Raw genomic sequence first — 25,744 nt, forward strand, 5'->3', positions numbered from 1 at the left:
AGTGAAGCGATTGGTGGGAGCTGCTCAATTAATGCTGATGTGCATTTGGAATTAAACTCCAACTATCAGTTCAGCAAGAAAGAAATCTGGGACACCACCAGACAATCTAGGACAATCTCTCAAAAACCTGAAATCTTCCCTTAAAGCCTTAAGGGAAACAAACATTCTTCAAATTAACCGCCTGTGGGAGGCCCGGTTTTCACCACTGACTGTCTCTGCTTCTCTCTGTCTGTTTCTGTCTCATGTTCCTTGAATTTCTCCAAGAAAAATGAATGAATTAAGATGTGCAGACTCACGCTCTGCCCAGTCACTAATAAGCAGCCTAGCCCCGCTCAAAAGAAGGAGAAATATTAAAAAACACACCATCCTCCCGGCATCCTGCAAACTAATGTGCCCGAAAGTGTATTTCCATTCAGCTCGTCATCAACACCTTTGGAAAAACATTTCTTGTTTCAAAGCGCATCATTCTAGGTGGCTTGTAAATATGCTTGTTTTTAAATCTCTTAGTGTGCACACAAGTGAGAACATTAAGAAAGGAAAACATGGGTGGAGGAGAGAAAGTAAATCCAAGGGAAGGCTTGTACCTTTAGGGGCCATCAATTCTGCACTGTCCTGCACACTCCCACTCGACAGCCCCACATCTAGGGAGTGCTTGGATGTGGCTAGTCTGAAGTGACAAGTGGCTTTAAGAACTCAGTGTAACAAAGGAAAATGTAATAATTTTTATATTGATTAAATGTTTAAGTGATATTTTAGATTCAATAAAATTATTATTAAAATTACTTTACTGGTGTCCCCCTGCCCCCTTTTTATATTTCTTAGTGTGGCTACTAGAAAATGTTAAATTACATATGTGGCTCACATTACATTTCTATTGGACAGCGCTGCTCCACACACTTCTAGAGAGGATCTGCAAAGTGGGCCCTGAAACTCCAACAAGCTAAGGCAAAGAAGGAATTATAAAATGTACAGGCGAGATAAGATAAAAGCGAACCAGGTGCTCAGAAATATAACCATTCATTACAGAACAGTGGGGAAAAAATATCTTGAGAAACCTAATAAGGAGATAACTTGTGACATAAATAAGCACATCCTGAAAGCACAACTGAAACCTGACAGGAAATTTCACCCAGCTGTTCCTCATGTGGCACTCAGCGTGAGCCAGCAGCAGAATCCTGAAGCACAGTTCAGGAGAAATGAAAGCCCGTTGTGGCTTTGCACAGCACCCAGGCCTCCATTCAACAATCCATAATGGTAAAGCTTCTTGAGTCAATCATTGATGTTAGCAGAGAAAAAAGAATAAATTGGAAATGATTGGATTAAGAGAGGTTCCTACCACTGGGAGCATCCTCCTTGTCACTTAACCAACTGTGCCCCAGGGTCTCTGCCACCAACAGGTTTAATGAATTCTCCTGAGTTTTAGATGAAAGGCTGCAAACTGGCCTAGCAAGCAGTGCAAGAAGACAGGAAATTTATCTTTGGGAAACGTCGCAGAAATTGCTGAAGTATCTAGACAGACATTGTATATGAGGTAGTTAGTAACATATACTTTTTTTAGTCGAAGGTATTTCTAGGCAGTTAGTTACACATGGGATAAGCCCCCAAGGCAAAACTAAGCATAATCCATCTGCAGTTTACTTCCTAAAGAAAACACCAGACCTCAGAGGTGGAACGAGACAGTTAATTTTTGTTTGTATATTTTTCATGCTGCTTAGAACATGCTAGTTATGACTCTAAACCAAAGTGGCAGACCTTCTAAACCACATATGAAAATAAGATTCATAGTGAGTCAATCCTTACAAACTGGTTATAACCCTGGCTTGTGCCAATCTGTGACTCAAGAGAACAGCCCCTCACCCGCCCTCCCGCCCCCCAAAAAAACAACAAACCAAGAAATCACTAAATACTGACTTCAAAGCTAGCATTAACAACTTTGTTGGCACTTCCTGGAGTAATGTGCTTCATACTGACATGTAGCAACTTAGAAGCTGATGATATTCTGTAAGCTGGCAGAAAGGAAGTCATTAAACCAACTAAAGCAAAAATCCTCTTCTATTCATTTTGCTCACTTGACTGAGCTCAAGCCTCTGGGCTTGAGGTTAGTATTTTTGTACACTGTGTATTTGGAACCCTGTCATCTTCTGTCTGGAACAGTAACAGAGGCTTCCCTAGAGCAGGCACTACGTATTTGTTAACTGGCATGGAAATTAAGTTTAGCAGCTGAGGGGCACAGCTGAGGTCCCTGGAAACAGTACTGCACTACAACTTTAAGTGGACGGATTCAGGAAGAGGGAGCCTCACAATACGGGGTAGCAGGAAATGCAGGCTTGAATTTCAAGACTGGAAAACAGGAGGGAAGGAGTTAAGGTTTTTCTGGATCGAGAAGCCATTTGAAAATGAGATGAGAGCGTTGAACTCTCTCTTCTAGAGGAAAAAGAAGTCTCCTCTGCCCTGTGGCTTAGCCACAGATTGAGCTCCATATCAGGGAATCTTGTGGAGGTCTGGGTGTTGGAAGTTCCCTTTTCCCAGAAGGATAAGTGTCTCAGTGGTGCTGCACCTACAAGAGGAGGCTGCTGGCTGATGACCTGGTCCTAACTGACTTGTTTGCTTTTCTTAACCTGTCGGGCCAGGCAGCCAGGGATTATATGCCAAATGCCGCTCCACCCACGGAGAAGAGCAAAGGGCAAGAATGAAGCCCATAAAAGGAAGAGGAAGGACTGTGCTAGACCAAGGTGGTTTCGGGACGAGAGTGCTGTTGGGCAGCCTGGTGCCCGCCCAGCGCTGGCTTACCATCTAGGTACCTGTAGCGAGAAGGGGAAATAAAGGTGGCTTTTTCAGAACTGACACGCATTTTGGGCCATAATGTTTCTAACAGGGGTTAAGGTAGTCTTGTAGGAGCCTGGCTGTGGTGGGGAGAGATGAGAGGCATCTGAAAGGGTAACATGAAGTGGAGAAGGAGTGGGGAGGGGGTACAGCACTGGGGTGTCAGTAATGGAGAGACTGAGTCAGGGATGATACCACAACTGCCAGAGTCAGTACAATGGTCTTGAACTATGACCTTGTGACTCTCTCCAAGAATCCTCCCACCAGACTCTTGTGTGGTGGGGAAAAAGTGTGACAGAAAAGAAAGGGCACTGGACTGGGAGGAATCAGCATACCTAAGCTCCAAACCTGCTTTTACTAAGCAGCAAATGACGTTAGAGCCTTTCTGGATCTCATCCATATAAGGCAGCGGCTGAACGAGTGACCTGCAGGCCTCGGCACTCAAATTCTAAGACTCCGTCATCTTCTTCCACAGGAAGAAATGAGCCTGGTAGCACATACAGCGTAGGAAAAGTGGAGAAGCAGCCTTTTGGGAAATCTGGGTACTTCTCTGGGACGTGCCTCTGCGGACGGTTCAATAAGAAGACAACACAGAGTAGGAAAAGGACAAGAACCATATGATTTCTCTCATATGTGGGATATAAAACAAAAAGCAACAAACAAAACAAACAAACCTCATGGACACAGACAACAGTATGGTCTGTTCCCAGAGAGCAAGAGGGTGGGGAGAGGGTGAAGAGGGTAAAGGGGTGACACAAAGAGACTAGACTTTGGGTGCTGAGCACACAATGCAATATACAGATAATGTATTATACAACTGACTGTACACTTGAAACCTATATAATCTTATTAACCAATGTCACCCCAAAACAGTTAATTAAAAAAAAGATACGGCAGATGCCAACTCCAACTTAGCATTAAGAATGAGGGTAGGACTTACTGAGAAGACAGGCTATAATATAGTCACTGGGATAAGTACTACAGAAAAAAAAATTAATCCACTTTTTTTCTTCTTGTTGGTGAGGGGAAAAACAGGCATTAGAATGCCTTAAAACAGCCTTAACATGCATATGGTTACAATGCTCTTTTTAGGGTAACTTAACAAGCATGAAGAAATTAAAGTGGCTTCGGGAAATTATTGTCTTTCGAACCCTTGATTTTGAAGGACAATAACTAGGAATGTTGATCTGGAGACAGATCTTGGATAGAAGGGAAGGACTGAACCAACAACCATCCTCGAACAATAAAAATGCATATTCCTCACCATATCCCATAACTTCTCTTTCTCATGTCTCAAAATACACATAAATGATGGCGCTGAAATGTTTCCAAAAAATGTCAAAGCTTCTTGGTCTGTAAACTGATTATTTAGAAAAAGGAAATGACAGGAATGAATGTTCCTCCCTGTCCTGTTATTTATCTAAATGGCTATTAAGATAGTCTAGCATTTTTTTTTTTTTGAATAGCAATCTTTAAATGATAGAATTAAATGAGATCTTTATAGAGGTGGCCAGAACTACGCTTCGCATATTAGGTGCATTTTAAGCCCTCTCAATGGCACCAGCCTGACCATATATGTTATTGTGCTTCTCAACTTCAATTTTTCTTTCAAATCTAGAAAACAACTTAGGTATAAAAATTATTTTAAAAAATAAGTTGTACTTTAAATTAGAAACTATAATCAGGATGATGAACTTACATAGTTTATGTAAAAAGCACTGTGGGTTCATGCCTTTTTACCCTCACAATTTTCTCTACTTTTCCCCATGAACTAACTGTTCCCTACCCACTCCTTTATAGTAAAATTATATGTATATATATATATGTACATTTCTATAGGTGCCACATCTGACGGCTTCATCACAGCTGTTAACCACCATTAACTCTTTATGATTACCTTTTCACCCTTTTAAGTCTAAAATGGCTTCAAGGATGTTTATCCTCTGAAAATATTTCCTAAATTTTGCTTCAGGGGAGGGACAGACCATAAAAGGCTTTTCAATAAAAACACTACATTCCACTAATGTAAAAGATCAGGTACACTTCTTCAACTGTTTTCACTAAATCCTCAGAGAGCTTTTTCTAGTGATTCCACTTAAAATGAAGAATATGAGTAAGTCTCCACTACCAGATTTGAGGAAAGGCACCCAAGCTTAAAGAGAGAACAGCACTGCCTCGGGTCCCAGGCCTACGTGCTGGGCTGCCCACGGGGGCAGCTTGGCACCCTGACCAAACAGAGTCAGGGTCATGACAGCAAAGGGGGAAACCTGCTCCATGCAGGGAAGGGTCTGAGGATCACAATGCTCAATGCTAACAATACCTGGAACCCAGCAGGAAGTGAAACCAAATGACGCATGGTTCTCTGATCACGAAATAACTATACAGTGGACCAATTTTTATATTTATCGGAAAGCTTCTAAGTAATGTTTCTAACTTATGACATACTTCAAGAATTCCTGGTTTCCTAGATCCATGGTATCTAAATGCAGCACACTGGAAGAATTTTTCGATCCAAAGAAACAGCTTTGTACAATCTTGGCCCTGTACAAGGCTCTGCTGCAGGGGCTCCCAGCCGCCCTAGGTGTCCGGATTAACAGAATTTTAAGAATACCTATGGAGGTGGGAGTGTGGGGGCGTGCAGCCTGTCACCAGTACTAAAGGCTCCCCAGGTGACCACAGTGTGCAGCCAGGGTTTGGCGCCACTGGCTCGGACCCTGACCCTGTCAGTGCTGCGGCAGAGGCAGACTGCTCCCAGGGCCAGAGCTCTCAGCTGCTTCCAGGGCTTTAAAGAAAGCACACTTGGCTGATATGCGGGGGTCATTATTTTTCCATCCTCTAAACTGAAAGACAAATGAGAGGCCCTAGTGGAGCCCAGCCACTGGCTGGGAATGGCTTTTGGAGGGCGCAATTCATGTACTCGACAGGGAGGGCTGAGTTTCCCTTTCGGGAGCCACAAGCGACACTTCTAGATCTGCATTAAAGTGTGGACTGGGCTGAGAACTGTCTGGGGGAGCCTCCAATTTCTAACACTGCCACCTGGTTAGTAAGCATTTTTAGAAACTAATACTTCTCCTCATTCCAGCTAATGCAGAAGGTACACGTTGGAGACTAGACAAGACCATGGTAGCTGGGGGGACAGGTGATAAAAGAGTTCCCAGGAGGAGGACGAGGAGGTAAATGAGTGTATTTGTTAAGTCTTTTCAGGTACACTAGGTACCGTTATCCTAGCCAGGTCCATCACAATTTCCTCCATTAAGTTTTACACCTTTAACTCACAAACACTGTTTTAGTAGTTTTCTCGCATGAGAAAAAATATACCCTCTTCTAGCTAAAAAAGTGCTTGAACCCACCCCACTTGACTTGCCCCCGCTGCAGTTACGGTGGCAATACCCTCATATCTCATTCGACAAAGTTCTGAAGAAAAGAGTCACCGTTTACTATTTAGTAGAGTCATGTTATATTTTTAACCAAGTGGAGCAATCAGTTGAATCTGACATGACAGCAGGCATCATGATCTTTTCGTCCTTTGTTATTCTTAGCTCAACTTCCACAACTGAGTAAGAAGTTTTTTGTGTACTTATGAGCGTGTTAAAATCTTTACTCCTTCTCAGCAGGAAAGAGTTGGCTCTTCTTGTGCCTTTGACTCTGAATCTTGGGGAGGTTGGCTTAGGAATATCACTGGGGAAAAAACTCACTAATCTTTCACCATCAAGCAGCAGCAAAACATCTGTCAGAAGCTCAGTGACTCAGAATAAAGGCAGGAGGGAGGCTGTCCAAAATAGTGATTATGTCCATTAACTGGAGGTCTTAAGTAATGCAGGGATATAGTTTTTCTTTTTTACTATGTTCATTCCTTAAATGAAACTTCCAAAAATTGCAATTAATAAAATGACAGCTTTTCAATACTTTACAGTGTACCATACTAGCCTATATTAATCAACACAAGATGTCCTGACCATAAGTTCAACAGCTATCTAACACTTTTATAATGTTCTGCTTATTAATAAAAGTCAATGGCGGCCATATGGTGTCAGATGGGTACACGATTTATCGGGGTGATCACTTCGTAAGTTATATAAATGTCTAATCGCCATGTTGTACACTTGAAACATATAAAATGTCATCTGTAATTGAAAAATAAAAACTTATTAAAAAAAGTTTGGCTACATAAAAAAAAATAGAGGTCACAAATTCTAAATCTGGCGGGTTCAAACTGATGAGGTATTCGGCGCCCATGGGTTAAAATATAGATGTAATATCAGTATCAAAAAGTTCGTACTACAGGGGTAAAGTCTGACGTATGGCAGCTTCCATGAATTCAGAATATTAATTAACACTTCGATTCATGTAAGGTTTTAAATTCTAGGGCAAAATCTATTGGTAAATACCAATGTTAACAAAATAAATAAAAATATACTCCCAAATGATACATTATCCTAAAACAAGATATCCTTTTCAATGACTGCCTCATCTTTTTTCAAACTAGCAAGACTGCTTAAGGATTCTGGCACTTGGTTAATCCCTGTCTGCAGAGTGGGAAGCATCCAAGTCTGCAATGAAAGAGTAACTTCTGGTTTAGAAGCAAAGGCTGAATCGAATCCAGACAGACATCTCGCTTCTTCTAAGACAACTCAGGGCTATGATCAAGTGCCAAAGACAGTCCTGAGCCAACAGCAGGGATGCACCACACTGCAGAGAGAGCCAGCCCCTCTCACTCACCTTTCTCTTTTTGGCCAACTTGCTCGAGTTGTCTGAGCTTCTCTTCTCAGAATCCAGCTTCTTCCCTGCCGGTGGCTGTTTGTCTTCAGTTTTCTTTTGGCGGCTCCCCTTCCCAGGTGGCTGGGGTACCCAGGAGAGGAGGTCGAGGGTTATCTTCACCATCAAGCTTTGCGGGGGAGGCGTGTCCCTGAGTGGGGAGAGCAGCTTGGTGTCTCTCAAAGGCACCGGGAGTTTGTCCTTCCGGCGGTCCTGCACTACCACAGCGCGGCGACAGCCACTAGTCCTGCCACCACTGCCACCACCGTGCAGGGGGCCCTGGCTCTGAGTCAGGGGAACGAGGGCAAAGTGCTCAGGGCTCTTGTCCTCCACATTGTCCTTCGTGGGCTCTGGGCCTGAGAGTGCCTTCGAGGGGGCCGGGGGCCCGCCCCTGTGCTTCTTCCTCTCGCTGGGCGTGGGCGCCGCTGGCTTGGGCTCTCTGCTGCCTCCAGCACGGGGCCTCCCTTTCGTCTTCACCTTGGGCTTGTCTTTGGAAGGCTGGTCCTTGGAGCTGTGCGGAGTAAGTCCCGGCTCGCTCTCTACTTGCAAGCTGGCCCGAGAGTCTGCCGGGGCAGAGGCCTTGACAGGTTTTTTGGGCTGTTTGGTTCCAATGGTTTGCCTCTGCAGTGGCTCCTGTTGGGCAGGGGACTTTTGACAGCTCCTCTTGCCAGGCTGGGGGACTTCGGGAGGGACCCTGGGGGATTTGCTTGAACTTTTGGAGGGAGGATCTTTGGATTCTAATTGCTCGTGACTAGTGGTGCCACTGTCGCTGCCCTTGCCCTTCCCGGCTGGGTGCCGAGGCGGAGGCTCTACGCTCCCCAGGGCCTCTGGTGGGGCGGCCGGCTGGCTGACTTTGGTCAGCCAGTTGTCCAGCTGCCATTTGTTTGTTGTAGGAGGCTCGGGCTGAAAAAGGAACAAGAGAAAAGTGTTAACTGACCAATGACGATCGACTCTTCTCTTGTGTTACTCGCCCACTCTATAGACCGTCCAGGGGAGATGCAATCATTCCAAACCTAAGAATGCAGGTCATTTTTACCCTCCTCTAATTATAGATAAAATTTTATAACAATTAACTCTTAAAACAATCTTCCAATTTTTTTTGTGCTATGGGAATTTTGCTGTGGCAGCTAATGACTAATAAAAGACCATTAAATATTGATCAGTGTAGACCACTGAAAACTGCTGAGAAATCCTTATAACACAAATATTTTGTTCTCATGGTAATTACAGTATTAATTTAAACAGAACTGACACATTTTGGCTTGTAAATGATCAGAAAATAGTGAGAAATGAAAACTAAAGAGAGTCCTTTTACCAAGGATTTTCGGAAGAAGGCTAACGAGTAAACTAAGTCTTGGTGGTTATCTATAGGTTTCATGCTCTGTCCTCTACCATACTTATCAACTGAAAATTACTTTCTTCAAGATTTGAGATCAATTCTCTTATTTACTTAAAACATCATAATTATTTACATGTGACAAGGTTTTCAGTGTATCACAGATACATTCTAATTTTCAAATTTTATACCTTGATAAAAAGACTAAAATGAGGTCACATTAGCCGAGCATTAGTCCCACTTCAATTCTTTAAAAATCAAGCATTAAGTCTCTAGTTAAGACAAGCTGGTCTGATATAACACCTATTTTCCCTAAGACACAGAGGGAGGCTCCAGAGCACACAATTCAGAGCAGTGAGACCATACTGATTATCTGTGCAACTGATGTGGCAAATAAAGAGAAATTCCTGACATCTCCTGGCATCCTCTACTGTTGTTTAAATCTTTGTTGCTAACTGATGAGTGATGCATCTAATCATCTCTCTCCAACTAGGCTTTTTGATCTTATAAACAGAATGACAGAAACCTCTGTATCTCCAAATTCCACTATTATCTCTTGCATACAGTGGTGTACTTATTTATTTGAGCATTCCTATAGGTGTATTACTGTCCCTATAAATATTATGCCATAGAGAAAAATATTAGTGTCTAACAGAGTAAACAATGATTACTTTTTTAAAGGGAAGTACATCATTGGCATGCTACATGTTTTCCTTAAGATCCTTATCCATAATCTGATCAGTTGAATCTAGTGTGGAATCTCTTTCAATTAACTTCCTAGGGCACTGAGCATATGATTTAGTCATTCTGACAGGTGGTTTGTATTCCATGCGGGACTTAACTGATTAGATTATGGATCAGGAGATCACTCCCGGAGGTGGACAATATTTTACAAAGAGGATTGCTAACAATTTTCTCAAATGGAATATGCCAAATCATTCAACTCTATAAAAACATGCAAACTTAATACATGCAAGATATGTGGATATAATGTAAAGAATTTCTGGCTAGGACAAGATTAGATAATAAAATGATCAGGTAGGTAGTTTGGACTTAGTGCAACTGAAACCGAACAGAACTAAGAGAAATTTTAAGGAACTAGACAGGACCATACTTTGGCCAGAAAGATAGCTACATCAACATTTTTTCTGCTTACCCTATATTGCTGCTTAGGATAACATATCCCTCTTACAGCTCCCTTTACTTATATCAACTCTATACCCAGGTTCAGATTTGAATTTCAGAGCAGGGAGAGAAGGAAGAAGGAAACTACTCCTAAGTGCTAGGCATTTTGTCACATGTAATCTAAATGTATTCAATATTCTAACAAGACAGGATGATTGTTAAGGGTAGAGAAAAGATTAGCATATAACACCTACTTGTCAGACATTATTTCCTGCAAAGACTTAAAGGTGTGGTAATACTAGTGGTTAACTGGGGACAACAAATTAGGCTGTATCATGTGCCAATCACCTCAGGAACAAAACTCCTTCTCCAGAAAGGTATGGATACACCTCACCAAGGCGATGCTTACAACTGCACTCCAGTCACTGACATGCTCTATAGAGGTGTATGTATTTACGTGCGAACCAAAAAGAAAAAGCCATTCCTGGTATAGGCAGCGTCTGCCTTTTTCCCCTCCCAAAACGGCAGTATAAGATACATTTAGTAGTCCCTAAAGGAATGTCCTGGTTACAGAAAACACTTTTTCTTCCACTGCAGTCCTAAAAATGTCCAGAAGGGAGGTGTATGGCCCAGCTGCAGGGTAAAATTGAGCTGGTGTGCCTCGATGGAGGGGAATGTGTAGGGGCAATTCTTTCTGTCTACCTGCTTATAAAGATGTACAATGGATAGAAGTCCTTTAAGATTAGATTATTATCTAGGTGTTGGGATAGTGGGAACTTTTACATAATGGATTGATTAAAAATAGATTTTTTAAAAAAAATTTCGATAGGATCAAGATTAATTTTCTTAAGTATTTTAATAAATGTCTGACATGTCCCTTTACCTCTCCTAACTTCTCAAACTGGCAAAAGTTCATATATTTTAGATGAATTATGATTTTGAATAAAAAGTTTTGAGCTATGCACAATGCCTACTTTTCTAGTAAAATATGAATCTAAAAATTAAGAAAAAGGAAAAGAAAAAAGGAAGGAGAGAAGCAACATGGTATAGTAGAAAATAAAAACGCTTCAGCATTCGAGGGCTGCGGGTTAGAATCTTCGGTGTTGCTACTTTCCTTCCAGGTGAAAAGAAAGCTACCAACCTTTTAGGACTTGGCAAGGGTTAAATCAAATAATTTATGAAAAAGTACCAAGAGCCTCATGGGCACTCAGCCAAGGTGGTTTACTACCAAAGAAATGGACAATGAATTATTAGAAAACTAAGCAAATCCCTGAATAACTGAGAACAGAATAATTTTTTTCCTAAACTTTACTCAAGCAGTAAAATGGTGAGGTGCTCCACATATTTTGAAACGCTGAGGTTTACATTTTGATCCCCACTATAAAGCAAACGCTGAAATCTGCTTTTCCCCAAATTCACCACCAGTTCATTTGGTGTGCATATAACATTTCAAATTCTCTTATGATCACTAAACTATTTTGTCAAATGAATTTAAAATGGAGCCATAAAAAGCAAATTTCTCAGCATTAAAAATAGAATAAAGGGTGAGAAATTTATAACTAGAAACTATGGCCAATTATGTATGGCATTCGCGTTAATTCACAACACAGGAGATTTACAATAATGCAGGTATTTATTTTAAAAGGAAAGAAAAGTAGTTAAATACCTTGGGGAAAATTAAAGGTTTAAGATTTAGACAAAGACAAAATATTTCTGGGGAAGTTGAACCTCAGTATACAACATATAAACTGGATCCAGGTCTAGATTTGCACAGCAATGCAAAGGTACCAATATGCGCCTTTTTAGTAAGGCATTAAAAAAATAAAGTAGTATAGCAACATTTACTTTTTTATATGAGTATAACTCTATGCCAGTAACCTCTTCAGCAATGAGATATAATTGTTTCATTAAATCAAACATCAGATTAAATCTTTCTTGTAAGTTTCAACTATTCAGCCAAATCTGTGCCATTTCCATTTTATTTTAATTGAAGTTTGCTATTTAACTGAATTCTCTTCCTTCTAGTAGGAACCTACAAGCATGCAGATTTTTTTTTTTTTTTTTACTGAATAAGGTGAGATACAAAGCAAATATCTTATAAACATTAACAGTGAATAATCACATAATTTGTCTGCAGAGCATATTCTGTATCTTTTTTCCTGAGGCACAGAAAAATAATTTCAACAGCAATTAGTATCACACAGAGAACTCCTAGAAACACAGAGAGTAGTTTCTAAAATCTAAAAGGTGCGTCAAGTACAGTTAATGTTGGTCTATGTTTTTTCACTCAAAAAAAAAAAAAATTATTGAGCACTTACTCTGCACCGAACATAAACTCACGGCTAACAAAAAATGACACTTATTTTCTCAGCCTCTCTTGCTTTCAGACATGGCTCTTACGTCTCACTACACGATCTCCAGATGGATTCGGTGAATATTACAGTGGAACTGCCTTGCTTTCTAAACAGCAGAGACAAGTACTGAAAACTTTAACAGTTTTTAAATCAGAACATCTCATTTCCCAGCATTCCTATCTTCAATATGCAGAATAATTTTCTCTATCCAAGCTGGTCTAGTTCAGCGAAAACGCCTTCTCTTTTCACTAAGTATCCCTTCTTCAGCATAATTCTTACATTGCTATGACAAGTTTTGAGGGCATTTGGTAACCTTATTAGTCGTTACTAAATTTCTTGTGCTTGACAATCTAGTAGTAGCATAAATCTTCTAGATATATGTAGTGCTTGAGATTTTCGATCTCATCTGTTTACCTTTACAATATCTCCCAAGGGCAGGTAACAGGCAAACACAATTATCCCTGTTTTACATGGAGCAGAGGGTGTAAGAACCACAGCCCTGGCAAATCACTTCGCCATCAATTTAATGCATGGCTTTTAGTGATTCAAAAATAGAACCTCTGATGACTTATTTCTAGTTCACATTCCTGCCCTTTGCTAAATCAGGCTGTCTCCTTTTGATTTCCTTAATTCATGCATTCCTGAAATTTCAAAGAGAATTCTCATTAATACTAAAACAGCAGCCTACTAAAAATGAGTTTACTTTTTCAAAAGCAGGGAAAAGGAAATGGTGTGCAAACGTTCTTAATGAGCTGCTCTTCGAGACAACACTAGCAACACAGAGAAGAACCTATCATTTTAAACAGGAGAGGGAAGACTTCTCTCCCAAACCTCCACTGCCAAATGTCTGGTAAGAAATAAGTAAATAGAAACAGCTGGTTCTACACAGGGGTAGGAGCAGAAAAGCATTGCCCCGGGGGACAAAACTACTCAGCCCCATGGTCTGGCGCACAACGGGACACTAGCCCCAAAAGCCAGAATGCTGCCATCTTAGATTGCCTCCTGGAGGGGACCCGGTACCTCAGGAGCCGGAGTTTCACGGGGCTCGTTCTCTTCACTGTCACTTGAGCTGCTCTCGCTCTCGGAGTCCGAGGAGCTGTCTGAGTCACTGGTGCTCTCTGACTCCGCACCACTGGAATGTGCTGAGGCCACGGCTTCTGGAAGTGACTGCGGAGCGCTGTGAAGCAACCGACAGAGACCATTTGAAGACACCACGCAAGGTGGATTTCTTCCCTCTTTACTCGTTTCCTGCTTTGCCCACGTTTCTGCTGCTTGAAAGGAAAGGCCTCACTATTACCTAATATTACTAAATTATCATGTCATCCAGTTGAGAGAGAGGCCCACGGTTGCTCAAAAATCAGCAAAAAACCCTTAAAATTTAAGCTCACCAGGTAATTACATAAAGGAGAAGTCCATGGAATTTTGTTCATAAAGAATATTTTGAACTATACAGATGCTGGGTGCTTTATATTAGGGGTTGGTAAACCATGGCCTGGAACAGCTGCCTGTTTTTCTAAATAAAGTTTTATTGAAACATATCCATACCCATTATTTCGTGTATTGTCTATGGCTGCTTTTATACTACAAAACCAGAGTTAACTAGTTTTAACACCAACACTATGTCCTACAGAGCCTAAAATATTTACTTTCTGACTCTTTAAAAGTTTGCTGACCTCTACTATAGATAACCCAAAGATAATTTAAAAAAAAACAGCCAATACATTAAAAATCTCCCTCTATTCTCTATATAAGAACTAACTGTATGATAGCCAAGACTACTGAACATAAATGGTGTTCTTCTGGAAAGTGACCTCAAAGGCAATCCAGTCACACTCCTGGGCAGAATTATAAAACGGGCCATTCTTATGAGTGGCTTAGGATCCTCAAATATCAGCTGAAGTAGAGATTAACTACTGCAAGTTTTAAGAATAGGGTGATAACTCTAGGTCAGTGAGAAAACACACATTCATCACGTTGATGGACATACACAGAATTTCAAAGCATATCTTAAAACTTTGCCCTCAATGGAATTAACCAAAGTAATAAAGCAATAACCATAATCCTGAATGCCTCCAAATCTACCTAAAATAGTAAATAATAAATCTATTAAATACAATTATATTAGAATAAGTAGAATAAAACATTATTAGATAATAAAACCACTAGTTGAGGTCATTTTAAAACAAACACACTATCACATAGTTCCCTCATATAAAATGCTACGTTAAGTTTGTGATCATTTTCACATTGGTAGCTGCAGAGCTTAAGCCAGTGAGGACCAGAATGAGATACACTCTCAGTGCTGCTTCTCCTCTTGATTTATCCCCACTTCAAAAAAAATTTTATTTTTCACTTTTAAGTTAGGCTACTTTGTCATATTTTATGAGTCATTATAAGCCACCAGAAATTACTGAACGAAATGGGATATAAATAAATGAGCAGAGCTTTTGACTCCATAAGACCTTGCATAATTATACAAGCTTCCTCCACACTAACTATAGTATCACATGTATGGGGGGAAGCTTTTTTATTGCTGAGCTTGTCTCGAAATGGATGACCACATCTCAAGGGAGTAAAACAGCTATGAAGTAATTTAACCCATTTTCTGTTTGGGAAAAAAAAAAAAAAAGCACAGCTCACTGCCAGCGTTAATTTAATTTTACATAAACTCACTCTTTGAGGCTGAAGCAAATCTAACTGGTTTTCAATGTGAAAATAAAATATAAAAACTGTTCTTGGAGTTATTTCTAACCAGAACTTGTCTCTAATCCTAATGTAACAGACATGTATACATAAATCGGATTCATTAAATGAATCTTTGGCTAACTATTCGAGAACAATGTTAACATCATGCGTAGGAATGCTACATTTTCTAGGATTTGACATTTTCATCTATTGAGAATTACTATATTTTGTAAATGGAGATACTACTACTAAAAGAAGAATGCTATAAATAGGATGATGTCATTTCTTTCCAAAGACTATCGAAATACTAGAGTGATGTGAAAATAATAATAAAAGCGAGATATTTTGTGGCAAACTTTGGGGGTAAGGTTATAACTATAATCCACAAGTTATCTCAGGGTAAACGCTGCCACCACAAGTGCTGCTGGTGAGTATTCTTGGGGCAAACGGGAAATGGGTTAACACTTCTTTCTCCATGGAAGTCAGGGACTGGCATAATAAATCATAAAATCCAGGACCAGAGGGAAATATTATAAAGGTAGTTCAGATAGTTCCCATTTCCAAAATTTTTTTAAAATATGGCTAACTGTTTACAGAGTGAAAACAGTAATTTTCTATCACACTAAAATGTACTGCGAGTCATTTTTAAAAGCAACTGAAACAATTAGAAAATTCGTATGACTAAGAAAACAGGCACTATGGAAAATCCAGTTCTCCAATTTTTGAAAACACAGCAAATCTGTCACTTTAAAAACATTGGGCTCTTCAGGGTAACTTCTCAAATACTGGTTACATAATACTGATGAAAGGAGTTTAAGCTTATTTTAAACTCTCAAAAATTTTAATCGCCCAAACTGATGATTTAGGTGGGTGCAGGGCGCTTTCTCTTTTATGGAGTGAACATCCTCTCTAAGGTTGACTGCAGCTTCCAAGACATTACACAGGTGCTTTCTTTTAACTGTGTGATCCTCCATCTCCTTCCCCATGAAGAAGCTATGAAAGTACTAAATAAGGTTGGAATTTTCCCCTTTGGTAGAAAAATGCAAAATGTTTTGTATAAATGGGGGAGAAACCCGCACACACTACCTTTTTGGAGGTGCAGATGCAGAAAGAGGCTTCTCTGGGGTCTAGGCATTCACAGTAAGGAAGGAGCAGGAAAAAAAAAACAAAAAACAGGTTAGGATAAGCAGTTCAGAAATGTTAGATTTAAAAGGATTCCTGGTATTATGAGGTGTACAAAACTTACTTGTTCGCTCTCACTGTCCTCACTGTCACTGAGCTGAAGGTCATCTTCAAGCATGCTGGATAGGGCAGAGACATGTTGAATTTAAAATAATGTCTAACGACTTCTTTTAGCATATAAATAGAAAATATGCTTAATGATTAAAAAAAATGGGGAGGATGGACTAGGTATAGGTTTTATTTATTCATCAAATGCTTTATTTCCTGGAAATGGAAGTTTTACAATTATAACACAGAAACTAGTTCAGTCCAAGCTCCTTAAAACTAATCTTTCGCACATCTGAGCATAAAAAGCAGAACTACCACGAGACTGGGATTTGTGGCCAGCCCCAAGACTAAAGTCTCGAGGTCCACGTGAAAGAAAAAAAAAGAAAAAGAAGGAACAGAAAGGGAAAAGAAACAGGAAAAAGAAAGAGAAAAGAAAAGAAGGGAGAGGACAGATACACAAGGCACTCAAATTATCTCCTTCTATAGTCTCTAACAAGTGAGATAAATGATTAACCATTAAATGAGTTAATATTTGATAAATACTTGCAAAGTGCTTAAAAGTGTCAGACACTTAAAAAATGCTATATATGAATATATAGTAAGATGTATGAATTTATTAAGGCAACTATCACTAAAGAGCTCACTTATATTTTTGTCCAAAAAACATTATTAATATTGAACATTATTTTTCATATACACAAAAATATTCTCTTTTGTCTATTTAAACAATGGTCAATGGAAAGAGTAGAAATAAAAATAATACTGTTGTCTAAAAGATATGTTTAACCTTACTGCTAACATTCTGGTGAAAATAAAAACTTAGTTCACTTGCTCAAAGTTATATTAATACTTATCTCTAGGCAGTCTGGTTTATGATGAACTGAAATATTAAAAGCAAACATTTTCCAATCTGTACATATTCACTCAATTCTTGGCCCCTTTCCTCTCTCATTCCCTTTATCTTCTTCCATGGAGATACCCAAATATTAAAGAAATGAATCAGTAATTGCTCCCTCCCTCTTCCCCCCAAATTTATGAGCATGACTATTTGAGGAAATGCTTAAGTGAAAGTGGGAAAAAAAGAAGTCTGCTTGAGTATTACTGATGCTCCAAAAAGCAAATTATATTAGAGGTTACAAACCTTTGGTGTTTCTAAAAATAACTCTTCAATAATTTTTACCGCAAACCCACTACCTGCCATTGTTTTATTTTGGGAATCCTTGGTAAAATCATTGTATTTTGTAATGAAAATAAATGATAAAACTTGGCTCTTTCATAATGACCACCTATATGCAACACTGTAATTCTGCCAAGGAAGTCTTTTCACTAATAAATGTTCTAAAAACATCCTGCGATAAGTTTCTAAAAAAAAAATATGAAAACTGTTAGCTATCTGTAAATATAGGTCTTACTCGATATTTATCTAATGAAAGCTAAATTCATATTTTAGTAAGGCCAAGAAACACAGTGTTCAGGCACAGGACTTGGCAGTAGCAATCATAATGGTAAAGAAGAGAAAGTCACTCGACAGGTTTACTGCTGACTGGCGGCTTGGCTGGGGTACACACAAACAAAAGATAAAAACATATCTGTGAATAAATGTAAGGGAAAAAAATCTGACAAAGTGTACTCAATGTTAATCAACAACAACAAAACCACAGTAAATGGACCTCTTTGTTTCCTAGTCATTGAGTTTGTTTTATATAAAACTAATTTGCCTTAATTTCCTGAAACATCAAACACCATATAATCCAATCATGCTCCTGTTGTGAGCAGAGGACTAAATACCCTGTAAGTATGCCTAGCTACCGAATGCCTAGCTTCCATGAATACATTCACCTAAGGTCAGCCAGAAAGTAAGATACGTTCAGTAAGTCAGAAAGGATATGTTCTGACTTTATCTCTACTGACAGTTAAGGAATAAAAAGGACCATAAAAATGCTGTTCCAGATTCTAAAAATTTCTCCTTCAGGTAAACAATAACAAAGTAAGCTTGCAGGTATGATACTTATTCAGGACCTAAAGACAGTGATCTCTGAAGAAGGATTGCTAAAGATATCTCCAAAGAAATAATCAATCATAAAGCAATGATAAACCAAAAGGAACAAACAAAATCTATCACTTATGTAGGACATACTAGGAATTTACATGTGGTACTTTATTTAATCAAATTCATGGGTACAATTTATTTGACATGAGAATCAACAGATATAGTATATTGTCAGTGTCTGCCAACCCAACCAACAGTAACCGCAGAATCTTCTAGAAAATATAATTTATTGTATCATCAGAGATGGGTAGCTTACTATATAAACCAGCATGCTCTCAGTGGAAGAAAGATATGCTCTAAATTTTTTTTTTTAATAACAAACATGTGCTGCCTCTGGTAAGAAAAAAAATGTTACTTAAAAACCAAAACTAAGTTTTGCTAACATAGAAAATTCATCATAAATGCCATTAGGATTAAAAAAAGAAGAAAAAAAGAAAAAAAAAAATAAAAAAAGAAGAAAAAAAGAAAAAAAAAAAAAGAATCTATGTAGTTGGGTAAAATGTACCCTGATGACAGATAAACATTTTTAGAGATAAGGAAAAAATTTTAAAGGAATCAGCTGCTAAAACCCTCTACTTGTCCTACAATTATATTTAAGGCCAAGCACATTAGTATACCATACTATACTATACTTCACATACTATAGATGTAAGAAATGGTCACTGAATGTGAAGAATGACAAAATTAATTATAGCACATCTAGGTGAGCACTGAGATACCTACTAAAAGAGAGTCAAATCTCTTAGATCCAGTCTCACTCACACCAATGAAACCTAGGGTAGGAGAACATAAGTCCCAGAGATACACACATCTGTAAGCTTTTGAGGGCAGGATGAGTCGTTTTCATCTTCACAGCTTCCATACCTAGAATGAGGCAGGCCCCCTAAAAAAAACTGGCTGAATGAACAGCACCTTTTTTGCTGAATAAGTAACAGTACTACATGGCTGTACCCACTGTGATTAGGACTTTACAGACATTCCCTTTACTCACAACCCTGTAGGCTGGTTCTTATCATGCCCTCACATTCCAAGGATGAGGAAACGGGCCAAGAATGGCCATGTAAGTTGCCTAAGACCATGAAACTGGTACACACTAAAGCCAGGATACAGAAACTATTCTATCTGACATGATCCCCTTGCTCTGGCCAACACAGGACACAGTGGCTAGAAAACCTAACTGATAGAATGAAACATAAGTTTTAGAACCCACAGAGAGAAAGACTTTAATTTGGAAACAACAACAACAACAACAACAACAAAAAACAGTAACTGTCTTATGGGAATAAAATGAATACATTATTTTCCCTTATGAAAATTGATGAACTTTAAACCTCATATGCTTTTTAAACTGGTCAAATAACTAATTTCACTTTCAAACTCTAAGACAAAGTAGTTATTTCAAAGCATATGGTGCCACACAGCCTACCTTGGCATTGCTCAAAAGCCAAATGCTTAGGTCAAATAATTCTTTGAACTACCATGCAGTTTTAACCACATTTTACATTACTGGTGAGGTAAACTTTTTACTTAAAGGTTACAAACAATCCTCAAACTCCTTTGTACCAGTGCATTCTTCAGGCGGCTGTTCTACAAAGTTTAAAGAACCCTGTACACGTTCTGGCAGGCATGCCTCAGTGACTCAGAGTCCAAGTGTTACTGTTGTGAAGATACACAAGAAAGGCCTTTATTCTTTTTCCACTCTTTTAGTACCGGGCTTGCCAATGTTCTGTAACATCTAAATTCAGAACCAAAAAACTATTTAAATAAACTGATTTCTTGGGTTAACAGTTCCTATGATCAGGCCATATATTTTATTTGGGAAAGAACAAGTGAAAGCAAGCTCACAGTAGTTATTTACAATTAATAAGTCACAACCCTGGTATTAGGTGTGCTCAAAATGGTAAGTGAAGTAATGCTTTTCAGAAACCACTAATGAGCATGTGAGAATGTGTAAACTTGTATAATCTCACGAACTTAAAATTGATTTGGGGACAGAGTGCAGGGAGATGGAGTGCAGGGAAAGAGAAGGAGGTTGGGTTCTAAAGTAGATATAATTCCCAAAACTTTAAATTCAATCAGGGTTTGATTCTTTTTTTGAGACAGGGCAGAAAACAAGTACTACAAATGCTCTGTACAAGATGATGGAAGGCTTCGAATTACGAAGAGGACTCCACCTACAATAAATGAAAAAATGAAAAAGCAGATCTTAAGCAGTTATGACATAATATGTGAAGGGAACTCTCCAAATGGTGACAGTAGTTGGAAGAACTCAAATTCACAGAGAGACCATTTAGGGGCGATTACAGACTAACAAGATAGAGGGGAAAGTGATTCAGCACATGATTTACTGTAGTACTCAAGCTTATAGTTGATAAGGTAAAAACTGTTGCCAGAGTTGTAGAAGATTATTTAAACTCCATGGATGAAGTGAAGATTATGTGAGGTCAAATAAGGACGAGAAAAATTACAAGAGTATAAATAAGGGAAATGTCAAAGTTAATAAGATTAAATCAATAAGTATGACAAATAAGACACTAATGCCAGAGCAACACAGTGGCTGACTAGAAAGAAAATCTAGAAAAATTATTGCTGAAAATCACATCTAGTAAGTATTGCTTAGAGGTATATAATCAAGTTAATGTGTAGTATTTTCTTCTTCCACATTTATTCTGAGTACTTACTCTAGACTCTACTTACTTCAGTACTTACTCCAGGCCTTGCTCTAGACTCTATGGATACAACTCTAAGCAGACAAAAAACCGTGTTTTTGTGGTAATTATAGCCTAGGGGAGGGAGATAAACAACTAAAAAACATACTTTCTCAAGGGGTCAGAAGCCTATGGAGGGAAACAAAAGTATAAAAGAGAAAGGATGGGTGTGCGTTGCTCTTCTCCATAGGGTAGTTAGGGAAGACTGTGTCGATAAGGGGATGACATCCAAGGAGAGACCTGAGAGGAGAAGAAATTGGAGGGAGAGTAATCAGGGCATAGAAAACAGCAAAGAAGTCAATGTGACCAAGATATAAAATGTACTTCTGTATGGGGGGAAGAGAGGGTAGTAGGGGAGGAGGCAGAGAGGTAGGATTATGGAGGGCCTTGGAGGCCTCTGGTTGCGGGCGCGGGCGGGGAGAGAAAGAGACAGTCAAGAGACAGAGCGAATATGAACTCTCTTTGAAGTAGACCACATTTTGTTGATTTAACAGCCCAGCATCCTGGAGTGGGTGGGATGTACAAATTTAGTTTAAGGCTAATAGATTCTTAGCAATTTAAAACATTTTATTCAATCTTTCAATCCATGTTTAAATTAGCCAAAGGTCACTTTGTAGTGAATTAGCAGTTATGATTAGTAAGTGAGACTTAACTGGGTCCTTAGGGATTCCTTTAAAACCATGTTTTGCATATGCAAATAAACTACTTCAAAGCAGTCACTTCCAATAAGTATTCCCTGATGTCTTCAAACACCTTCAGAACCTGCAACATAAATTCTCAAGCTCCTTTAAAGGTGGCCAGCATTTTCTGCCTCTCTCTCACCATTCAGGCTCCAGATCAAATGTCACCTCCTCTGAGAGATCTTTCCTGACCTCCTTCCCAAGAAGTATCACCACCATCCCCCCAAAATTCCCCCAAGCCTGTCACTATCGCTTCTCCTAGTTTATATTACAGGTCACCCTCATTTACTTACAATAGGTGGACGAATTTTGTCTTATTGGCCACTGCTTCTCCAAGTGCCTAAAGCAGCACAAGGCACCCAGCATGTGTTCCATAATTACACACTGAATGGATAAATGGCAATTTGGGGAAATATCTCAGTCACCTGGAGCCAAGCCCACAGAATAATTTATATAATTGGAGTCAAAAGCACATTAAAGAATTATGAGAATGATTTTTCTTTTGTAAAATGCAAACGGACCCATTTACTTAATGCTTATCTAGTATACAACAGGAACTTGATAAATTTATTCTTTTTGTCCATTTTATTTGACCTTTGGTCTAAGACCAAGTACTGTAGTAGATACTATCCCAAAGGGGTGCTCCTGGGGTATTTCAAGACATGGTTGCATCATTTGAGAAAGTAGAGATCCAAGGTGAATACTTTGAAGAAGACAATCCTCTAGGACCTTAGCAGTGTTTGTATAATTATTTAAAATATGCTTCATTTCATAGCCTCACCCCGCATAAGCTTGTATACAATGTTAAGCCCCTGGAATATTGTCTATTAAAGCTGGAAGCCCAAGAGTTAAAACTGATTATTCCAAGAGCCTGTAAATTCTACCATAAGCTAGTCACAGCACAGTGCAGATAGGGGAAAAGAGGTGATTATACATTTAAGAGTTGTAGTATTTTCTAAATATTGGTTTAAGGTGCCGTAGTGACTACAATCCTGAAATAAGGAGATTTTAAAAAAAATATTGCACAGAATGATTCTTTTTGTTTGCTTTCACTTAGGAACAGAAATTTTTCAATGCTCAATCTTACAAATTCTCATTCCTCCACAGTATGGCAAACATTAACTCACTTAAAAAAAAAAAAAAAAGCTATTTGCCTTATTCTTATTCTCTTTCATTTTATAGCTCTAACTTTTCTCCTGAGAATAAGAAAACATTTCTTAATATATCTAGGTTACTGAAATAATTATGAACACCAATAACCCTGGATTCTCAATCACTTGATCAGATAAGTTGAGAGTGAAAATAAAGTGTACCCTTTTCCAGCAAAGGCCAGTATTGAGTACTGGGAATTTAGTACTAAGAATGGGATCCCCATTTACATTTTGTGATTCTGAAGGTTTAACGTAGACCTACCAATGTATAACTGAGCAGCACAAATGTTTGTTCCTTGTTTTCAGGAGATGGGGTATGATCTCAGTGACAAATTTATAAGCTTTGCACATTAGGGTGATTTCTACCACTTCTTCCATAATACTTATCAGCAAATAGCACTCTAAGTTAGAGCTGCTATAAGAATAAAGGATTAAAAGACCCAGGCAAAACATTTTCACATAATGTAAGCTAACATTTAAAGATAGAAAGAAGTATCTTATGAAAGGAGAAAAGTAAGTATTTTCCTGAGGCTAAAAACAATTTAACTGAACTGGTCCAAGTAAGCCACTTCTTCAGACTTAATTCTAGGACATTTCAGCTGACATGTATCCCGGTATGATTTTTATTACACAATAAACTGAAAGAATGGGGCTTCCTTAGTTCTTTGCCAAGATATTTAAAAACCAATAATGTTTATGACTAAAAGTTGAAAACTCAGGCTCATTTAAAAAAGTATCATAGACTCTTCCCAACTTTTATCAACTTTATCATTACTTCTCATCAGACTTCTGAGACGATCCCAATCCCAGCCTTTATTTCCAGATATTTCCTTCAAAAGAAACTTGCTATATAACAAAAATTTCAAATTGTTATAATAGCTAATTTGTCTCCAGTCTAAAAAAGTACTGACGATTTCTGAGACAAATACAAGAAAAACAGAAGAAGACACTTTCTAGTAAGGATTTGGCAATTTCAGGGTAGGGAGTGGGAAGGGAGAAGAAAGTTAGCCACTACAATACCCATCAACTGCTTTAGTTTTCAAAGCACTAACAGATTATCCCTTTTGAGATCCTGACAAAAGAACTGACAACAGAAAATGTATCTGGCCTCACAGAAAGGGAACGATCTACAATTATATAAAGGACATAATAACTACATAAAAAAAAGGAAATACTCTGTACTTTGCCCTGAGAACTCAACAGATGTAAGCCTTGGAAAGAAAGAAGATTCCAAAGCCAAGAGCCCTTAAAGAATCATTCCCTCCCCTAAACTTAGGGGCAAACAACACTGACATCCTAGCTAATCACCTCCCTGCAGAGCTTGGCAGATTTATCATTTGAGAACTAACTAGAGCTTCAACCACAGAAATTAAAAGCGACAGATTCAACACATATTTCTTTCACACCTACATCCTTCTACCACCTGGCTAACAGCTCTCCCCCGCCCCCCCCCCCCCCCCACACACACACACACACACACACACACACACACACACTCTCTCTCACTCTCTCTCTCTCTCTCTCTCTCTCTCTGACAGATATGAGTTAATACAGACTCTCCATCTCCATATATTTATTCTCTAGTTCAAGACTCCTCTTTTTTCTTTCGTATGTACTATTCTACTTTTCTAAGGATTCCCAAGTACTAGTTAATTCTGAAAGAAAAAGCATTATAACCTAGATTGATTTTTAAAACCAAAGTACATATGACCCTGTCATTGACTCTTCCCGCCCCTGACATTCAGAGTGCATTAGACTATCTCCCTGGCACTGTATGAGCCATGGAAATAGTCTAAGTGCATGTCAAAGAACCCTAATGCTGACACTAGATCAAATTAACCTGCGATCACTAAGAGAATTACTGTACTATATCTGAAACAATGAATGCACTTTACAAATTAATTGGGACACTGCTTTCACCCAGTCTCCATAAAAGCAATTCCTTTTTCCTGGAGTGCATTTCATTCTGGCACTTATCAGTACCACCAACCCCACCCACAGGGCCCTCCTTATCTGCCCAGGCTCAGTGTTACTTTCCCTCCTGGACCACTCTTCCCTTTCCTCTTCTCTACTAGGCCCTGCTTTCATCTGTTCTCTGAATGAATTAAGGATCATAACAAAATTCCTTTCGAGGGAACTTTATAGATAGCAATTTAATAATTTTTATAAAGAAAACCCTACATTTGTCTCAAGATGTAAGTATACCTGTTAGAAACTTTTAGGCACCTCTAATCTCCGTGGTTTAACTCACTTTTCAGGAGAACTACCCATTTCTCTGAGTAGCAAAACTGTCATAGAAAGTGGTTTAAGTCCCCACCAACCACCTAAGCCTGAAAGTTGATGGAAACTGGTGTGGGAAGGTGTAACGTTGGCCTGCTCGGTCTGAAGCTACTTCTTAGGCCTAGATCAGACCCAAGTGCCTTTCTTCCTCTACCCACAGGCCCAGGGAAACAGCTGTTTCCTTCTGGCACTGCTGCCTCCACCCACTGGGCTCCTTGGCGAGTTCTTCTCCTCTATTCTTACTACCAAGTGGAAGGCAAGCTCTTCAACTTCCCCTTCCTCACTGCCCGCCCCCCCACCCCAGCCCTCCCCGACAACGACACTGGCCAGGGCCTTTTATGGTCTAAAGGGCTTTACTACCAACCATTATAAAGAGCATAAGATGTAAATCCTTGGGGAAGTTACAGAGTTTCCGCAGAAGTTTTATATCTGTGGTCCTTGGATCTGTAGTTTCTATTCTCTATCAGCTAGCTACCAACTGGTTTAAAAATCTCCTCCTTTAAGTGTAATCTAGGTAGTTGATGCTAGAGTTTCAAAACTTGAGAGCCAGTAAATTAAAAACAAAAA

The 25,744-nt window shown here is 39.0% G+C and overlaps 1 protein-coding gene across 4 annotated transcripts in view; it reads right to left on the reverse strand.

Moving 5' to 3' along the window:
• AFF1 (AF4/FMR2 family member 1) overlaps positions 1 to 25,744 on the reverse strand; it is a 163,950-nt gene that overhangs the window by 12,231 nt on the left and 125,975 nt on the right. For all 4 annotated transcript variants that reach the window (XM_011356322.2, XM_023528440.1, XM_011356324.2 and 1 more), the window contains 4 exons: positions 16,325 to 16,379; positions 16,165 to 16,205; positions 13,414 to 13,570; positions 7,543 to 8,481 (listed from right to left, as the gene is read on the reverse strand). In XM_011356322.2, the coding sequence (XP_011354624.1) occupies positions 7,543 to 8,481; positions 13,414 to 13,570; positions 16,165 to 16,205; positions 16,325 to 16,379 (1,192 nt within the window). The remainder of the gene's footprint in view (positions 1 to 7,542; positions 8,482 to 13,413; positions 13,571 to 16,164; positions 16,206 to 16,324; positions 16,380 to 25,744) is intronic.

This window comes from Pteropus vampyrus, unplaced genomic scaffold (assembly GCF_000151845.1).
Source record: "Pteropus vampyrus isolate Shadow unplaced genomic scaffold, Pvam_2.0 Scaffold25, whole genome shotgun sequence".
Lineage (NCBI taxonomy): Eukaryota > Metazoa > Chordata > Mammalia > Chiroptera > Pteropodidae > Pteropus > Pteropus vampyrus.